Source organism: Hippopotamus amphibius, chromosome 2 (genome assembly GCF_030028045.1).
Source record: "Hippopotamus amphibius kiboko isolate mHipAmp2 chromosome 2, mHipAmp2.hap2, whole genome shotgun sequence".
Taxonomy (NCBI): Eukaryota; Metazoa; Chordata; class Mammalia; order Artiodactyla; family Hippopotamidae; genus Hippopotamus; species Hippopotamus amphibius.
This window is the reverse complement of record NC_080187.1, coordinates 139412034-139431277: the sequence shown is the minus strand read 5'-3', so window position 1 is coordinate 139431277 and position 19244 is coordinate 139412034. Positions and strand designations below refer to the sequence as shown.

Here is a 19244-nt window from a genome sequence, read left to right as displayed (position 1 = left end):
AACCAGAGCTTTCACCCCAAGCCTAAACAGTTTAGAAAAGAAAAAAATTCTACTTGATTTCTCTTTCTTTTCATCCACTGATGCACAAGTATTCTCAAGGCCAGGGACCCACAAACTACCACCACTAGGCCACTGCCTGTTTTTGTACAGCCCGTGGAAAAAAACACTAAGAGTAGATTTTACACTTTCTAATGATTGAAAAAAATTCAAAAAAGAGTGTTTCATGATATGAAATTATTTCATGATATGAAATTCAAATTTCTATAAAGTTTTATTGGAACACAGTCACACTCTTGTTTACATGCAGCCTCTGGCTGCTTTCACACTGTAACAGCAAAGCTGATTAGTTGTTACAGAAACTATACGTCCCACATACCCTAAAGTATTTACTCTCTGTCCTTTACCAAAAACGTTTCTGAACTTCTCAATCAATATAGCATGAGAAAAGTTAAATGGGAAAAAAAGAAAAGAAAATGGGACATGGGAAAGATCAAAGTGCGTGTGTGTGTGTGTGTGTGTGTGTGTGTGTGGGTGTGTGTCCATGCTTCTTCCTTTCAATCCACAGCAAGTAAGGGAAGGCTGGCAGAGCAACAGGGAGGGGAGGTCACTAGTGAGATTTCACATCATTTTAAGAGTGTTGTGGGGACTTTCTAGTGGCACAGTTGTTAAGAATCCTCCTGCCAATGTATAGGACATGGGTTCGGTGCCTGGACCGGGAAGATCCCACAAGCTGCAGAGCAACTAAACCCATGAGCCACAACTACTGAGGCCATACAACAAAAGAAGTCACCACACTGAGAAGCCCATTTGCTGCAGCAAAGAGTAACCCCTGCTACGCAACGCCCTGCTTGCCACAACTAGAAAGTCCATGTGCAGCAATGAAGACCCAACGCACATCCCCACCCCACCCCCAAAAAAAGAATGCTATGAACACAAAACTCTCCACTACGTAGACCTGAAAATCTTCATGAACTAAAAATACAATTAACGTACGCTTTCTCTAACTACACTAAGTGGAGGCAGACACAAAGCACAGATATCCCCCAGCAACACACAAATTACATGGTTCTTACATATTGATACTCCTTAGAAGATACCCACAGTCACAGAGCCTGGGGGAAGAGTCAGGGAGGAAGGCACCCTGCTGGGTAACTCCTAGGTTAGAACCTAACTACAAGTTCCCGTTCTAGCAGGCTCTGACTGTGAGCCAGCCATGTGACTCTCTGAGGGGCTAATTCTTTTATCTGTAAAATGAAGCTTGATGGCCAACCAGAGGAAAATTCTCTCTCTCAACTACTAAAACTAGAGGAAAAATGAGAAGAGGAAAGAGACAAGGAGAGGAGGAATTTTCTTTAAAAACAACAACAGTGTTTTGTTTTTTTCTTTATAATAGTCAAGACACAGTCAGGACAGAGATACCCTCATGGGAAAGCAAAGGGTCTATGGCCAAGCATCAGGCTGTACTCAAGGACACTAACCAGCAGGACTTCTTATGGAGGACTAAGAAACAGGCATTTGAATTCAAGGATGTGAGTTTGTTCCTTCCTTCCCTTTTTTAGGGGCTTCTGGAAACAAAGACACAAGTACCCATGCAGGGTGTGTTCTCTTTTCTTTCCCCAGGGGCAAAAGCAACACTTGTCTGGATAATGCCTGCTGTACAAGTAGCCACCCAGGCATTAGTCATGAATATTATCTGTAATAAGGGGTGGGTGAGAACAGTCAGCACCACTGTACTCCAATAAAATGAAGCTTGTTTATCATGATCCACGTGCTTGAAACAGTTTGGGAGGGTTTAGTTCTATTTACCTACTGGGGTAACTTTATGAAAAAATAGCCCTCTGAAGAGCAAACACAGCGCACCCTCAAGTCTAGACAAGGAAGACTAATTTTCTGACGGGCAACATGGTTCAGTCCAGTAACTTGATTTTCCAGCTTCTAAAAGATGTGTGTGTGTGTGTGTGTGTGTGTGTGTGTGTGTTTTAAACAAGTGTGGAATCTAAAGCTTAGAGCACTGTTTCTCTCAACAAGTTTAAGTTCTCTTGTTTTACAAGTGAACAGCTTTAAACAAGAACAATAATCTCAAGACCCTGAAGAAAACCACTTTTGAAAACTTACTAAATATTAAATATAGAATTACCATATGGGCCAGCATATCCATTACTAAGTATGAAAACATGTGTTTCCACACAAACATATACACAAATGTTCATAACAGCTGTTATTCACAGTAGTGAAAAAGTAGAAACAATCCAGATGTACAAAAAAATGTGGTATATCCATACAATGGGATATTACTTGGCAATAAAAGAAATGAAATACTGATCAATGTTACAACATGGATGAACCATGAAACATTACACTAAGTGAAAGAAGCCAGTCACCAAAGGCCACATATTCTATAACTGCATTTATATGATGCTGCGGAATGGGCAAATCCATAGAGACAGAAAGGAGATTAGCGACTATTAGCTCAGGCAGGTGGCGATGAACTGCTAATGAATAAGCGGGTTTCTTTTCAGCATGATGACAATGTTACAAAATTAGTAGTGACGGTTGTAAGACTCTGTAAATATATTAAAAACTACTAAACTGTGCACCCTACTTGAATGAGTGAATTGTACAGTTATGTGAACTAATGTCTCAGTAGAGCTGTTATGAAAACCTAGTGAACCTTTTTCATCATTAAAAATGACACTTCATATTTTAGTCAGTATTGAGCTTTAAGTTAAAATCTCATTTTTGCTATCAGTTTCTATATAAAGAAACTAGAGTCAGGTTTAAGAAGCGTTAATAGATCCCTTTTTGTGGTAATTACCATCTCGTGGCATGTTAAACCTCATGACAAATTGGAAAATCTTGTGCTCACAGGGAAAGCGTTTTTCAAAACAATCTCCAAGGGATCCCTGCAGGAGAGTCTATTCTAAAACTATACTATGTAAAAGCTTCACCGCAACATGTCCACATGTGTAGATGAGGGAACAAGGGGAAAAGGGAAAAAAAACCCTACTGTAAAGCAAAAAAATCCCCCAAACAAGGCCATAAATCAGACACAGCAGAGCAGGCTAAACACATTTTGTGCTCATACAGACTTACCGCCTGGGTCTTTGGGCCTTGTTTCACCTCCGGTGTAGAAGCTATGTTTCCTACAGCCACCTCTTCAGAAACTGAATTCTCCCTGGTATTACTCAGAAAATCCACTTCATCTTCAGCTTTCGTGTCTGGCATTTCTGAAGAGAACAAGGTGGTTACAGAGTGCATTTGAAAAATTGATTCCTGGGCCTTACTATTTACACAACATGCTCCAAGTTTTCATGTGTTTTGTTTGCCTTTGCTTTTGTGTTAACAGATAAAGTATTGTTCTGGAACTGGTGTCATTTCTGATCCTGTGCTGAGCTAGTCCCTCATCACCTGGTTGTATGGTTTCCTCCACCCTCTGTGTGGGTTTGTAGCTAAGGGAAGATTCAGTTCAATGTCCACTGAACTTCCATTTTCACTACTGACTTTTTCATGACAATTCGATGAGTGGTGCTGACTTGCACAAGGAAAAGAAAGCTCACAAGCTTGAAGGGAACAGATTAATAGCTAAAGCTACAAGTCTATCTTGACCATTATCAAAGAGGCAAGAGACATTTGTACATATTTGTACAGGGCAAAACAGAAAGAGCCACTGAGAACGAGATAAAGCCGCTGGGAAGAGTCTTTCTTTAAAAACATACTACACCAACTCACCTACCCATCACTGCAACTGATAAGACAACTATTCTTAGTAAATGAGTTTTTATTTCTTCCCAAACCAAAACATAATTACAAACTGTCAACAGCAATTCCTTTTCTCAAGAAAAAGTTTTTTTCATGTTTTCTTTAGAATTATGCTCAACAGACCAAACAGTAGTGGTTTTGTTACGTGACTACCCTTTGGTCAAGCTAATACAGGAAGGAAGTGATAAAATGATGCCTGAGTAAAATTTAGGCTTTGACACTTCTTTAAAGGGGATTGATGGTTAAACAGTCAAAATTCACGTTGAAAATCCAAATACAAATGGAACTATCATCTCGATTTCATTTGGAAACTTTTCTAGTCACACTACTACTCTGGCAGAGAAAAATGTTTGCTACAACAGAGGGCACAGAGGCTTCTTTCACCAAAGAACAAATTTATTATATTATATTATATATCATATCATATTAATTTTTTATAAATGTCAATAAAATATATTAAGATTGTATTCTAATAGCACACTGTGATAGTGTATATACCTTTACACACTGTGATGTATAAAGGTGTACTTTAGATTTAGGAAAGTTACATTCCTATAAATGAACATTTGTAAGTCTCCTTTCTTTGCTCTTATTTTTAATTATATAATCTTACTAACAATGTAAAAAATGGGCAAATACATTTCCTTGCCCAAAGAACCAAAATGTCTTACATTTCATACAATGTGATTAAAGTTTAAAATAAAAAAAATCTGACTAAGCAACCCCCTTAGAAGTATTCCTTGATTAAAACATTTTTAAGTGAGTAAGATACGGGGTTGTTTTTTTTTTTGGAGGGGGGGAGGGCATTGATGATTTTTATTTTATTTATTTGGGGATGTGATTTCTGACACATCCTCACTATCCTATATCCATCAACTGAAAATATGTACCTTGGCAAGTAGCAACCAGTTGCAGCGGTAAAGAGAGATTACTGAGACTTGTGGGGTGGTGGCAGCCCCTGCAGGTCTGGCCTCAGTCATGCACAATTAACTTCCTAAAGCACTGTGGTCAATGCTCTTGATGGGTAAAGGGCCATGTCCCCTCATTCTAACTGGAAGCTTTGTGTTTTCCTCATCTCAACTGCTATTTGGCTTTGTCGACAGCAGTATATAAAAACAGAAGCAATGCCATGTGGCTTCTTCCAAAACAGCACTTAAATTGATGCCTCTTCACTTACAAAACAGTACGGTTAAATTCATAAATGAAACAAACTTCCTAGAAAATACCCTTTGGTCTGAGATCACATTCAGGTGCTTTTTCTCCAGGGCAATGTGACCCGGGACTTTCCCCAATCCTGGCTATTTTCTGAAAAAACCACCAATTGCTTCATCACTGGCTACTTCTCTCTGTCCTCTGAGATCATGAGCATGGAACACAAATGACTCCTCTGCAGAGCAGAACAAGTAACTCGCCCACACACACCCACCAACCCCAAACACAGAGGCACTACTGAAACTTGATTTTTGTCTCATTTTCTTTCCTAAGGCCTCAAAAATCTTAAACATAATTTCTTAGCATCTTTACTATATTTGTGTACTATTAAAAATCAAAGTCTGAAAGTCTTCTTGGTTTCTACTATAAGGTACTATAAACACAAACCTTACACAGTTCGTACTTACTTGGATTAAATTCTGACTACTGAGCCAGAAAGAGAAATAATTCTAGCCCATGTGGCCAAAGACGCAGCACCCAAATGAAAAGAACATAGTCAGGCATCAGCTTACAGCCACTCCCATTCTTCTGAAATGTCAACCTGCCAGGGCCCCCAAAATAGACTTGTTGTTGTGCCTTATTTTAAAAATTACAGACCTTCTCATTTAAATTCTGAGATTAAGTGTAGAAATGTGTTGATTACTAAAAATCTAAGACATTAATAAAACAAAAAGCCTTAAGTCACCAAAAATACTACCTCAGGTTTCTTAAATCCCTCAACTAGAAAAATAGATTATAAATGGCTAAAAACCCTTTATTGGGAAAATGACCACTGTGTTTAAATTGCTCTTTTTCCAAAGCAACTTCTCTCCTTATTCTGTTTGTTCATTTCTTTTTATGCCCCACCCCCACACTCTTAACCCATACTACTGTAATGAGGTTTTCAAAAATTAGAAAGAACAGCAAAAACAATCAAAGAGTAAAAACAAAACAGGCTTCTTACCTACGAGAGCCTGAGAGCAAGCATGGAGACAGGTCCTCTGTCTATACCTGGTAACAGGTGGTGGTCCCAAAGTGTGAATCAAACTGACCTTGAACGACTTCAGGAGTCAAAACCGAGTCCGACTGCAGTTTGAGCTTCAGCCTCAACCCACAATAAGAAGTTTTATTCAGATAGTTTCTTTCCACTGAGCACCAGTGGTTTCTTTCTGCTCTCTCTGGACATGGTTACCCGCAGATGGAACGGGCTGCTGCTGTGTGAGCAATCTGCTTGCTGCAGCTGCTTCACCAAGATAAGCAGACACAACGTCTGCCCTGTGACAGCAGCTCAGCAGACTAGGCTCATGCGGAAATCCTGTATCCTATCCCCTGCACTGCGCAGGGTCCTCAATTACCAGACTGCTGCCCAAGAGCAACAGGCAATGGAACTGGAGGTTTGCTCCTCAGGCAGGAAAAAGGAGGGAGTTCCCTTCCCCTCAATCTCCACCGATGACCTAACACCACCATTTGGGATGTTGGGCCATGAGCTTAGGACGATACGTAGAGCTGTTTATGAAACCACTCTGACTCTAAATTTGCTCAGGACACAGACTGAGATGATAGGGAAAGAAAGGATTTCAGTTTGTAAATAAAATGCACGTTTTCAGCACTGTTTATTATGATTCTCAAGAAAAAGGACTAAGCCCTGTGAATAAAAACATCTGCTAAATTCCTTTATCATTTTAGGACACCTGGGATCTAGGCACTGTTTTCCCGGTTAGGAAAGTCACAACTGCTCCAGTGCAACAGACAGAGCATTTATAGGCTTTAGGCATTCAAGCCAGGAGTCTGGAATACAGGAAGCAAAATCTGTTCAAGCCTGAGATGACGTGCCTCTCCGGATGGTGTTGACTAGTAACTTGGCAACCTACCTGATGAACGCAAGGCCTCTAAACAACAACGACACCTATATTTTTACCAGCACATTTACAGACCCTTAAGGGTATCTGTCTCTCGAACTGTTGATTTTGTACTCAGCTTTGCTTACCTGTTACCGGTGCCGGTCCCTGGACAGGCAGAGTAATCTTCTCTGGTTCCTCCCTTCCAGCAAAGCATCCTGCAAGGTACCCAGAGGCTTCTCCACAATTACTGCCCATTGGCGGGGTCTCCACAGGCTGGAAAGTACTTGCCTTCCCTGCAGAAGCACTCTCTAGCTGTTCAGTCCCTGGGCCCGACTCGTAAGGACAGGGCAGTGACACGTGACTGATTTCCCCCTCGGTCATCAGGGCTCCCGAGGCCTTGACTCGTTCTATGACAGCATCCACTATGCGACTCGCAGCCTCCTCAATCGAGTCTGCTCTCTCAGGCAGATGCTCGGCTTCAGCAGAGACGCTGCAGGGCAGAAGGGTAGCACCCCTTCCCCTGCCCGGGGCCTTGTCACCACAGCTTGAGAGCTCTGTCTCTGTGGTGCCCTGGAGCGGGACATGATGCGCTTCCTCATCCACCGGTACCTCCTTGGAGTCGCCTGTGCTACAGCTGCCGTCTGTTCGCTCCACCTTCTCCTTCTCCAAACCCAGAGACATCACCTCTGGGGGAGTGACACTCTGGGGGCCAGTCACGCCTTTGTCCGGTAAAGCTCCCGGCAAACCCAGGATCATATTCTTCTCCTGGCTCAAGGAGACCTGTGGAACCTGGACGTCTTGGACATTGTGTGGTACATCCTTTCTCCCGGCCCCAATGGTTCCTTGCAGAGTGCTGACCACCGCTCCATCCAATGCCACATTTCCACTCACCTCACAGGCAGTGGTCTTCCCCTGGGACTGAGTGTTTTTCACCTCAACATTCAGAGCAGGAGATGGATCGCAATTAAGAGCCTTGGACCCATCTAGTAACAGACTTGGCAATGGAGGTGAGCTGTCCTGCTCTGTACCCGAGGCTTCCTGGCTTGAGTCTGCAGCAAGACTTGCTCCTGGTGGCACCAGGCTCTGTGCAGCCCCACCTTCAGTCAGCTGTGTGTCTGATGAGGCCACTTCCTTGTTATGTTTAGTTTCTGCATGAAGACAGGCCAAGGGTGTGCCCAGCGAATTACCGTGCTGAGGAGCTCTGACCTCAGTACAGGCAGCTGAGCCAGGTTCTTCATGGAATCCCAGGGCCTCTTGCCCAAGAGATGCTGTTCTTTGCTCTTCTTGCAACGTTCCTGAACAAAGAGAGTCGTCCTTAATGGAGGAACAGGTCACTGCTTTATCCTTGTCTTCTGGTCCCTGAGTGGCAGGGTTCTCTGGAACCACCTGATTTTTTCCTTCTTCAGTCAAAATGGAATCAGAGGCCAAATGGACCTGACCCACATGGAGCAGGGAAGAGTCAGTGGCCCCCTCAATATTCGGGACTTTAGGGGCTGCTGAGAGGCAGGGATGCTCATGCTCCCCACCAGGTCCTACAGGACTGGTATTCCCCATGCTGGGCTGAAGATCTAGAGCAGAGGAGGGTGTGCACAGGCCCCCTGCACTGTCCTCTGGTGGCTGCTTCTCCGGATCATTCGAATCTCCGTCTGGGCCATCCCTACAATCTGTATGTGGTTCAAGAGCTGCTGTTCCTTTTTCATTCTGGGAGGGGACAAGAGAAAGTGCGTCACCTCTGGTTACTGATTCACTGCCGCGACTGCTTGCCAGAGAGAAAGTCCTGCCTGATGTTACCGCCTGGTCTGACACCCATTCTTTTTCAACTCTGGGGACAAGAGCATGTGGATGTGGTACCACCTCAAGCATATTTGCTAAAGATGTTTCTAGTTTCAAATCTCCTTGGCTTTCTTTATGTGAAACTTGGAGAGGACAGAAATCCGCATGTTTTTGGGTGTCTCTAACAGGGTCCAGGGTGGCTGTGTTAGCCTGTGGGCCTTCCGAGCAGCTAGCAGTGGGCGGGGGTTGTGTGCTGAGCAGTCCTGTGGTGGTGCTTTCAGGCTGGGTAACTATGTCATCAAAGTGTTCTGTAGCCAACAGACCACTAGAAGTCCCTGTGTTCTGTCCACATGCAGAGCCAGCACAAAGTTTATCATCTCCACTTGTAGAACAGATGGGTGATTTGCTGTTTGGGCTTTTAACACAAGATGAATCCATTTCTGATTTCTGGTTTGGCATAACATCTTCTTGTGGCCTGGGAAAGGCTAAATCAGAGGGTGACACCGCTACACACATGCTGGCTAAGGGAGTGACAGGTTCAAGCCCTCCTGAAATCTCATCTTTTGCAGCAGCTGGAATTAACTGAGTGTCCTGAGCTCCTGGAGTGTCAGCACTCCCTTCACAACTTGCAGAAGTTTCCGTTTCTGCAGTCTTCTCAATGGCGGTTTCTCCATTACTAACTGCAAGTAACGATTCGGCAGGTTTGTCAGCATTCAGGGAACCAGCGGCAGAGACACTGTTGGGAACGCTGGCTTCACCCACAGGCTCATTTGTGACTTTTATGTCAGAGGCTCCAGCTGTGCTCATATTTGAGTTCTCAGATCTTCCCTTTATACTCTCCCCTGCTTTAAGCACATTCCTCTGGATGGTGGCATCTGGGTTCATGAGACCACCTTCCACCTCCCCCGCAATCTCTGGTACGCTGGCACCTGCTAGTGACGTGACCACCAGTTCACCTCCAGAGAAAGGCTGGGCCACACCTCCCTGCAGAACGCTGCCTCCACTGCCTGGACACTCCTGATCTGTGGCCACTGCCGAAGATTTTGTTCCAGTTTCTTCATTTCTGACTCCACAGGATGGAAGGCCTTCTGTGCCCTTTCCTCCACAATCAGGCGTGCTCTGAAGGCAGCTGGTGGGATCAGACGCAGTCCCAGAGTCCACGATAGGTGCTGGCGCCACCTCGTCTCCTTTTCTCTCCATGCCCATATTTTTCTTCCTACAGGAAGAGTCTGTAGTCTCTCTCTTAACCACACTTGACAAATCATAGGAACTTTCAATCTGCCCCACAGAGCTCCCCTGGCAGTATGGAGAGTTCTCAGCATCTTCAGGAGGAGCAAGCTGCTGGCTGGCTGCGGGCTCTGATGCAGTGGGAAGAAACTGACCATCTGTATCTTGGTCACTGGGCAGACTTGAAGGTTCTTGTGCAGTCACCACTGAGGGCATAAGACTATCCATCTGTTTGAGGTTTCTTTTCTAGGAAGAAATGTAAGATATTTTTAAAAAACTGTCCAGGGGAAAAGATGTCACTGATACCTAAAAGCAGAAATTCTATTGGGGAGAATTCACTAGCATTCCAGTCCTTCTAAAGTCACAGGATAAGCCAACCTAAATAAATACAAATAAATTCTCTTTTGTTCCTGACATCAGTTGCCTCTTATATCAATAGCTGCATAACCACTAGAATGATAAAAACGGTAAGAATATACAATATGACTATTTTCTATATCATGGTCTTATTTTAGAAAATATCCACAGTGGCTATCTTCAAATGAGCAGCTGAGAAAGATATTTTTATAAGGAGCTTTAGAGCGGCAGAGGCTGCTTCTATCCCGCCTCGTATATACAAGTAAAAACAAATCCTGAACAATCTGGATTCTCTCTTCATTCTCAAGGCACAGACATGCTCCCATGCCCTAAATTCTCACTGAGGAGTTACGCAGCATCCTTTAATCTCCAAAATATGCTCCACTCAATCTAGTTTAACAATTTTAGTTATGGGGTTATTTCAAAAAGAGTGGCATGGTCAATTCTTTTACTTTTTGATAAAAGCAGTTCTTCTGTTCCTCAAATACTGAATATTAAATAAACAGGAATATACTGAATGAGTAATACCTAATTCTTGATTATTCTTAGATGGTACTGTGTTTTGAGGATATTATAGGTCATCTCAAATATAGTTTTTGCAACTTGAAAAACAGATACAACCAACTATACATACATGAAAGGTTAAAACAATCACGGTTAATCAGCCTGATGGAAAATGCTATGCCGCCACATAAATGTTAACTATGAAGACCACAGTGAGATCAGAAAAAGGTATTTATAGTATAATGTTTCAGAAAATAAACAACACTTACAGTTAATCTAAGATTATAATTACACAAAAACCGCAAGCACATGTAGATAAGCCTTCGGGAAAAAATGGAGAACAACAAATATAGCTGATCTTTATAGTGGGTTTACCTTTGTGTCAAAATTTCAGGAATCCTTATACACTATTTTTTTTTAACACATAAAAACTATTTTTCTTTTTCTTTCTTTTTTTTTTCTGGCCGCACTACGCAGCTTGTGGGATCTCAGTTCCCAGACCAGGGACTGAACCTGGGCCATCACAGCAAAAGCCCAGAATCCTAACCACTAGGCCACCAGGGAACTCCCAAAACTATTTATATAACACCTGGTTTGCTCTTCACTCATTATCTGATTACAATAATCTCGCTTGAATCCACTGCACACCATCGTCTCATTCACTTACCCACTCCGTTTCTGTGTTGAGCACACTTACAGTACTCCATCATCAGCTGATTCCTGTCTACTCACTCGGTCTGATGTAAAACTTCACACATGTAAGTGTAAAACGAGTTATGCTCACTAAAGTCCCTCTAATAAGAGAGTACAAGAAGGATTTTCACTGAAAGCTCCTGTGCTGTGCTCCTTAAGAGTATTCAAAATTGCTTGCTTCCCTTCCTGCTGACAGTGTAACCGACTCCAAAAAGTTATGAGAGCAGGTCATTAAATTTAATAAAGGGTGAACATAACAGAACAGAGATCTGGAGAAAAGAGTTGCGTTGCTTGAAAAATTTTAGATGCTCCTAACATATGCATCTTCTCACAGTTCTGATTTCTCTTGGTTTCCTGTAAAATAGTCACACACCTTGCAGGCAGCCTGGCATTTCAAACGGACTATCATTCACCCAGTAAGACGAGCTCTAAAGGAAAACCTGACCTTCCAGCAGTCTCTTCAGAGAAAAATAAAATGACGCCTAGTCTAGAACAAATACGACTCAGAGAGGCAGAGGCGGGTGCATCTACAACCCTGCTATGAAGCGTCCTGGCCTGCTGGTCTCCGAAACAAGCACGGCCTGCTCCCAAAGAACCGTCTGGCGTTGAGCTCACCCCAGATGACCTTAAATGAAATTATTGCCAAGCTTTTTCCAAATCAAATCAATTCTGAAATAAAATGGGTGGAAAAATTATCTAAACGTAGCCTTTCAGATCCTGCGGCCAAGAGAGATGTACCCACATGACGTTTATATTATCCATGATAAACGCTACCAGGGAGTCTGTAATGTTTTTAAGTCTGGCAACAACTTTATCTTGAAGGCTTGATTGGATTATAAAACCTTTATTTTTTTAGTGATCTTTTTACCACACAACTATCAATTTAAATATAGTAACATGGTCATCACTCATTGAAATAGTTGTGAAAAGGCTCTATTTCTGAGTAAATTTGGTTCTTGTTCTTCAGCAACAATCTCAGAAACTGTTTAGCTCATTTCATTTTATAAAGTTAAGCCAACAAATTTACAGAGTTAAATAAATTTCCTTTTATGCCAGGAGAATTTAGTTCTAGTGGTATATTTCCATATCTGCAACGTGTATCCGTATCTTTCATTATTTTAAAAGCCTAGCAAAAAACAAAGAAAAATCCTCGCAGTCTCCCATTGCTACTACCCCAATGCTAAGCTCTGTCTCTCTAAGCGCTAACATCTAATACAGCGAAAACTGCTTTACAGGTCTCACAATCTTCGAGGGAAGCATTGCTATGTTCTAACTATAGCAAGGTTCACTGGGGTAAGGAGTGAGGGCACAAAAGCCTGAAAATAGAAAGTTTCTGCCTTACCATTAGCTCCTGTTGGATGTTCATAAGTTTAAAAATATGTCCAGTGCAGCTGTCTCCAGGAAGCGGGGGCTCCTGGTGTGGTTCAGACTCAGAGGTTAACGTATAGATGTCCAACTCTCGGTGATGCCTCACAGAACAGTCTCCATAAGGGATTTCATAGGATAAACTGCTCCAGGAGTCTGGTTCTCCAGCATCCTCCCTGGAAGCAAGCAAACTCTGGTTAATATATATGTATATTCTATATATAATATATGTTAATACATTATGTTAATATATAATAGCATATATGTGTATACATACACACACAGACACATATATTCTGCCTCCCAGGCATAGGTTTAACCCTCAAAGTCTTATGTAAAATTTCTAACCTCACTGCTCTTTGAGGCTCTGCTGCAGAAACTTGGTTTCCACAAGTTCCCCAGTAATTCAGGCATATAACTAATTGTTTCATCCTCTTCACAGGAGGTCATAAATGGGCTAAGTGAAAATTGCAAGATTCTTCCCTAAGGATGTTTTTGATCAAGATAAAGAGAAGACTGGGATCCTAAAATAGTTAATATTATGCTTACAACCAAATAATGAGGAAATGAAAGGGGGATGGTTTTGCCCTGGTTTTCAAAAAAAAAAGCATGGCTTATTAAGTGTTTCTCTTAAAATGGGCTACACCATCTGCTAATTGCAGTCGATTATATTGGGAAGGGAAAAGCTAATCACTCCAATCCATGCAAGGGCACTCCAATTTTTGATAAAAATTGCTGGAGGAAGCAACCTCAAAATTCTCAAAGTCAACTATACAGATAAAAACTGCTATCATGCCTCATCATACTATACTTGCCAATACAATTATCAAATCCTATCTTGAATGAAGCACTTGGTTCTAAGAACTTTAAGTTATAACTCTTTAAATTTAAAAAAAGAATAACTTTGCTCATGTCACACATCATATCATTATACATATACCTCATATTCAAATAAAGCCGACAAAGGCACAGGTATGTAAAAAAAGCACTTCTGGGGATAGGCCTCAAAACATGAAATGTCTTTACATGGTTTTAAGGAACCAGTATGTTGATAAAGTATTCCAGAGATTCTGGAAGAAGGCAGAAGGTGGTGTTTGAGATTATCATCATGGTTTAAAATGGAAGAAACTAAACAATTAAGACATAACAGACATGCCATCTACTGACAAATATGAGAGGGAAACATTACTTCACCTCTCTCCCCAGTGTTTTATCTACTAAATCACACCTGTCAATCCTTAACAATTCACCAGAGAATAACTGGAATTTGAAAGCTAAAAAATATGCTATAGTGGAAAACCTATAACAAACTGAAGAGTCCTGCACTGGCTGAAGGTAACAATTAAGGCTGCTCCAAAAGAAAACTATTACAATTTCCATACTCCAGAGCGACTCCCCGACAGCTGCTTAAAATGAACTTAGCATATGCTATGCTAAATGTCTTATGTACTTCCCAAACTGCTCTACACTGAGCAAGGTGACCTCAAATAGAAAAGCACCTGTGAGATAATCACTTAAATATTCAACTGAATGACTCAAGAAGTCAATCACCTCTACCAAATGAGGGGAAGGCAACATCCCTGTAAATTCAGCTTTGGAGCTTGGGTTGACACTGTCACTAACTCTGCTTAAACTCACTGTCCGACAGACATTATTACTGACATATCTGCTTACTCAGATTATCAAATATAGCCATGCTCCAATGAAAAAAAAAAGGCTTTGAAAACAAAACCTGATTTATATACTACCATTCAGTGTGAACCAAATACAAGCTAAGAGGGGACTGTTTGCCAAGGCAGGGGCAATGAAACAGTGATATAGTCCATTCCCAGCAAAACAGAGTTTTCCAGCAATTCGGCAAACTACTTCTTTTCTAAATAGCTACAGAAGGGAAATTCCCTTCTGTAACCACAACCTATTTACCTCCTACCTCTCCCATGCTCTCCTTCCAGAGGAATGTGCTTTTGTTAGCCCCACAAGGCTAACCCTTCAATCTCCCAAGTCATCGGCCCTATAGATTTTTGTTGCTTCCTAGCCCACCTAGAAACCAAAGACTAGTTAATAATGCAATTATTCTCCCACTGGCTCCCATGAATATATGCTGCTGTTGACACTCTTCAAACCCATCCTGCCTGCAGGTCTGGGTAAACCCCACTATTCAGCAAGTATTTATGTGCTCGTATTCTTTGTGCTGGTGATACAAACCAAAATCCTTGTCCTGTTGGAGTTTACATACTTAGCAAGGGAGACAAGAGCAATGAAAATAAATAAAACACCTAGTATTCTGGAAGACAGCAAGTGTGGTGGAGAAAATAAAGGAGAGATAAGGGCTGCAATTTTAGATATGGTGGGTCAGGGAAAACCTCACTGAGGTGACATTTGAGCCAATACATTTTTTCTGTATTCAGCAGTGTATAAAACATTTACTGGATCCACTCATAAAATCTGGCAAAGCTCTATGAATAAGAATGTTTACTACAACATTCAGGACAACAGTACTAAAAATTGGAAACCTAATCAAGTCAGTAACTAGAGGGCTATTTGGTAAATTAAAGAACAAATCTACAGACTATTCTGTAACCATGAAACGTAACTGAAATAACAGTTCAATAGCACTGAAATCTATATTCAGCAAAACAAGCAAAATTAAAAGGACAAAAAAATAAAGTATAAAGAGTAAAGTGCACAAATAAAAACAGTGTCAAGGTGGTTGGGTTATAGGTTTTCTTCTTCCCTAGGATTTAATGAACATCTTAAAGAATTTTTTAAAGTCCCTATTCAGCCAGGCCTCGCTGTTGCTCTGTAATGCTTTTTACTCATGTGTGTTAATTCATCCCCATGGTGGGGGGATCATAGAACCAAATTGTTCTATAATTTCCTCAAAGGCCCAACATTAACCTCGTCTACTTCAGTCTCAGGTGACCTTTTCTCCCATCTTAGTGAGACGCTTGAGGCCTCTAGTATGAACTAACATCATCTAACATGAACTAAATCCATCTTCATCCACCATAAAATGCCTCTACCTGTCTCCTCTAACTTCAGGGCACCTCTCTAAACAGTGGGTTTCCTCTGTTCCCCCACCCCCACGCCCTTCCTTAGGTAACTGATTCGGTAATCACCACCTGGATGCCTGTACTTTTCGACCTGCTTCTGGACTATCTCCTTCCCCGTCCACCTACAAACAAGCATCATAAAAACCTCAGCAGCAGACAGAGCAGAGGCAGGAAAAGGGATTACTGCACAGGTGCCAGCAGCAGCAGCAATCTCCAGACCAGCGGTTCTCTCCGAGGATTCCAGCCCGTAGGGGACATCTGACAATGTCTGGAGGCATTTTTCATTGTCACTACTTGGGGGGAAGGGAGGGGAGGGTCCTACAATGCACAGGACAGCTCCCTACAACAAAGAATCATCAGGCCCAAACTCAGTAGTGCTGGTGTTGAGAAGTCCTGCTGTAAACCCCCTGAACCACTTTCTGTCTGCCCTCCCCTTCCATCCCTTCTACCTCTTTACCAGCCATTTAAACAATTAGACTTTCCAACTGGGCACCTACTCTGTCCCACTGCTACTAAAACTCCTCTGTCACGGGTCTCCACTGGTAAAATAAATTCCAAAATTCAGTGGCTTTCCTTTGTCCCCATTGTCCTTGAGTTTCGTAGAATCTGAAAATGGTGACCTGACTCTTCTTTTGAAACTGATTCTCACTTGACATCCACAAGAATCATGCTATTCATCCACTGTTTTCTCTTTTTTCTTCCTCTTCTCACATCTTGGATGTGAACATATATCAACTTCCTGAACTTGGTCTTCTTATTAGGCACTGTGCTAGGTGCCAGGGCTACAAGGATAAATAGGATACGTTTCTCAAGAATAACAAACACACAGTCTACGGTCAAATATGAATTACCATTAGACAGCCACAGTTTGGCTTACTGGTGTCACTGTCACCTCCATGGAAACAAACAGCAGAAACAATCTCATGGGAGCTTTACCCTTATGAGTGTGGCATCTTATGCACTAAATACACCATATTTCATCACAATTACAATGCTATTACTTGTAAAAGTAACATTTTATGTATTATTAAGAAGGAAAAGAACTGTTGTGAGTTAAATTATGACACAAGTTAGAAAAATGTACATCTTAAAAAACATAATACAGGGAATTTCCTGGTGGTCCAGTGGTTAGGACTCTTAAGCTTTCACTGCCGAGGGAATGGGTTGGATCCTTGGTTTGGGGAATTAAGATACGGCAAGCAGTGTGGTGCAGCCAAAAAAAAAAGAGAGAGCAAGCGAGATAAAGAGAGAAAGAGATTACAGGGTATAAATATAGTCAACTGTCCTTCTGAATACTGGAAGGGGTGGTACAAATAGTTCAAATGAACAAACAGTCCCAACACCATAGCCCCAAACTTGCAACAAACGGACAGCAGATACAAGTGGAAAGGGCAGCTCAAAGGGTTTAGATAGACTTCAACGAAAACACACAAGACACTAGTTTTCAAACTTTTAAGTAGCTGAACCGTTTCAAACAAAACCATATGCAGAAACAGAGTTGCTCTGGTGATGGAGCCAACAGAGGGAAGGAAAGGTAAAGCCTGGCCCTCCCTCTAGCCACCTTCCCTCCTATGTGGGCTGTGAGGCTCATACCTAGAATCCAAGAAGTAGCTAAATGTTCTTAATTCCCAAAGTACAGGCTTTCTCTATATGTACAACTACCACATTTCCAATTTTAAGCTCATTTTCCTCATTTAGTCTCCTTTTTACTTGTAGAATAACTACTCCACATTCTCCTGACTGAAGCCCTTTGTATGCCTACAGTTAGTAATTAAGTTGACCCTTGGTCTTATATTTCTGCCATGGAGAAGAATATGCCTGGGTATCTAAAATTTACCTTAGAAGTACACACAAAGATTTTATGTAATCCAATCAAGACTGGCAGGACAGAAAAGCACATTCACGAATGCACTGGAAATTCTGGTTATTTCCATTGGTGAATTAAGAGGCACCATAGCCTCAGCTGGGGCTTTTTTAAAAATGAGTGAAAAGGAGATGAAGGAGTATAAACGCTGCAGGAAGGTTTACAGAGATCTCCACTACCTTTCATTTTTCACCCCAACGAGGACACCACCAGTGTGAACAAAGGAAAGGGTATTTTTACTACCAGTTGTGGCAACTGTGCAGTATAGGCATTATTTCATTTCTACATCAGATGGTACTACAGTCTCATAGAATCTCTTAGACTGTTACATTCAACCACATCCCAGGAGAGACTTCAAGATATAAAGGACTGAGATCATGATCAGTGGAAACTTTCAATCATCCTGTCAATAAGGCAATTAATACTGTTTTCACCTGTTCTTGGGCACCTTGAATTTCACCTGCAACGTCCAGCACAACTCCAAGGTCAGACTCCCACCTCTGAGCTCTGAAAGGCTTGTTGTCCCGCACTGTAACCTTCTCTCCACTCATCTGTCACCCCTATGGAGAACCAGGACCTTCCGACTTGCTGGGTCTCACTACTTTGCTCCATCTCCCGACACACTGTAGGTACTCAAATATTTGTTGGGATTTCACTCCAGGGCAGAAGAGTAGGGATATTCTTTGTAAACAAATGGTTTGAGATTACTAAGAACTCACTCTCTGTGAAGGGACAGATAACCTAAAGAAGTAATTTTAGTAAGACCCAATGTGGTGGCAATAATGGCTTAAAAGGTCTAGTCGGTAAAGGAGACTAAAAAGTCATGACAACTGAAAGCAGTGTATGACAAAGATCAGGAGGAAAAAACACTGCTTTAAAGGATATTTTTGGTAGCCGGTGAAAAGTGAATATAAACTATGCATTAGATAATCATATTAATATTATATTACTGATTTTAGCAACTGTCCTGTTGTAAGAACATGCTGAAATATATAGGAAAAAGGGGGCATGATATCGGCAACTTAACTCTCAAAAGAGTTCAGTAAAATTCTATCCATCTATCCACACACACACACACAAAGCAAATAAAACATTAACAATTGGTGGCTTTAGGTGAAGGATACCCAGTGGTTCACTGTACCATTCTTACACCTTTTCTACGAGTTCAAAATTTTTCACAACAGAAAGTTAAAGTATCAATTTTAGAAAAGGCAGAGGGTAGTAATTCTTTCCCTATTCTATGATCACTATTTACTTAAGAAACTAATATTTGGGTATATACTAAGAGACAGGCACCTTGATAAACCATATAATTTAATCCTCATGAGTCTTTCAAAGAAGTGCTATTCTTAACTCAGAGGAGGGGAAATAGAGACTCAGAGATACTAATTCATTTGCTCAAGATATAACACACACATCAGGCTTTGATTAACCTGGCCCCCAACGACAAATTTCACCGCTTACAAGAAGTGAGAATTTGGGCTAGACGTGCAGTCTCTTTGAGTATGTACCATAATCTGTAAAAAGACGACAATAAGAATTCTTATAAAAGTTGCCGTGGTAATTAAAGGGGATAGGAAACAAATAATGCCTGCCACACAGGAGGCAGTCAATAAG

The 19244-nt window shown here is 41.6% G+C and overlaps 1 protein-coding gene across 7 annotated transcripts in view; it reads right to left on the bottom strand.

The window, feature by feature from the left end:
- The window catches only part of AKAP13 (A-kinase anchoring protein 13), a 334648-nt gene that overhangs the window by 148759 nt on the left and 166645 nt on the right, over nucleotides 1-19244 (bottom strand). For 6 of the 7 annotated variants that reach the window (XM_057725147.1, XM_057725148.1, XM_057725149.1 and 3 more), the window contains exons 6-8: nucleotides 12688-12886; nucleotides 6938-10037; nucleotides 3094-3227 (exon numbers count right to left, since the gene is read on the bottom strand). In XM_057725147.1, coding sequence (XP_057581130.1) covers nucleotides 3094-3227; nucleotides 6938-10037; nucleotides 12688-12886 — 3433 coding nt within the window. The remainder of the gene's footprint in view (nucleotides 1-3093; nucleotides 3228-6937; nucleotides 10038-12687; nucleotides 12887-19244) is intronic. The other variant, XM_057725152.1, reaches the window with a different exon arrangement.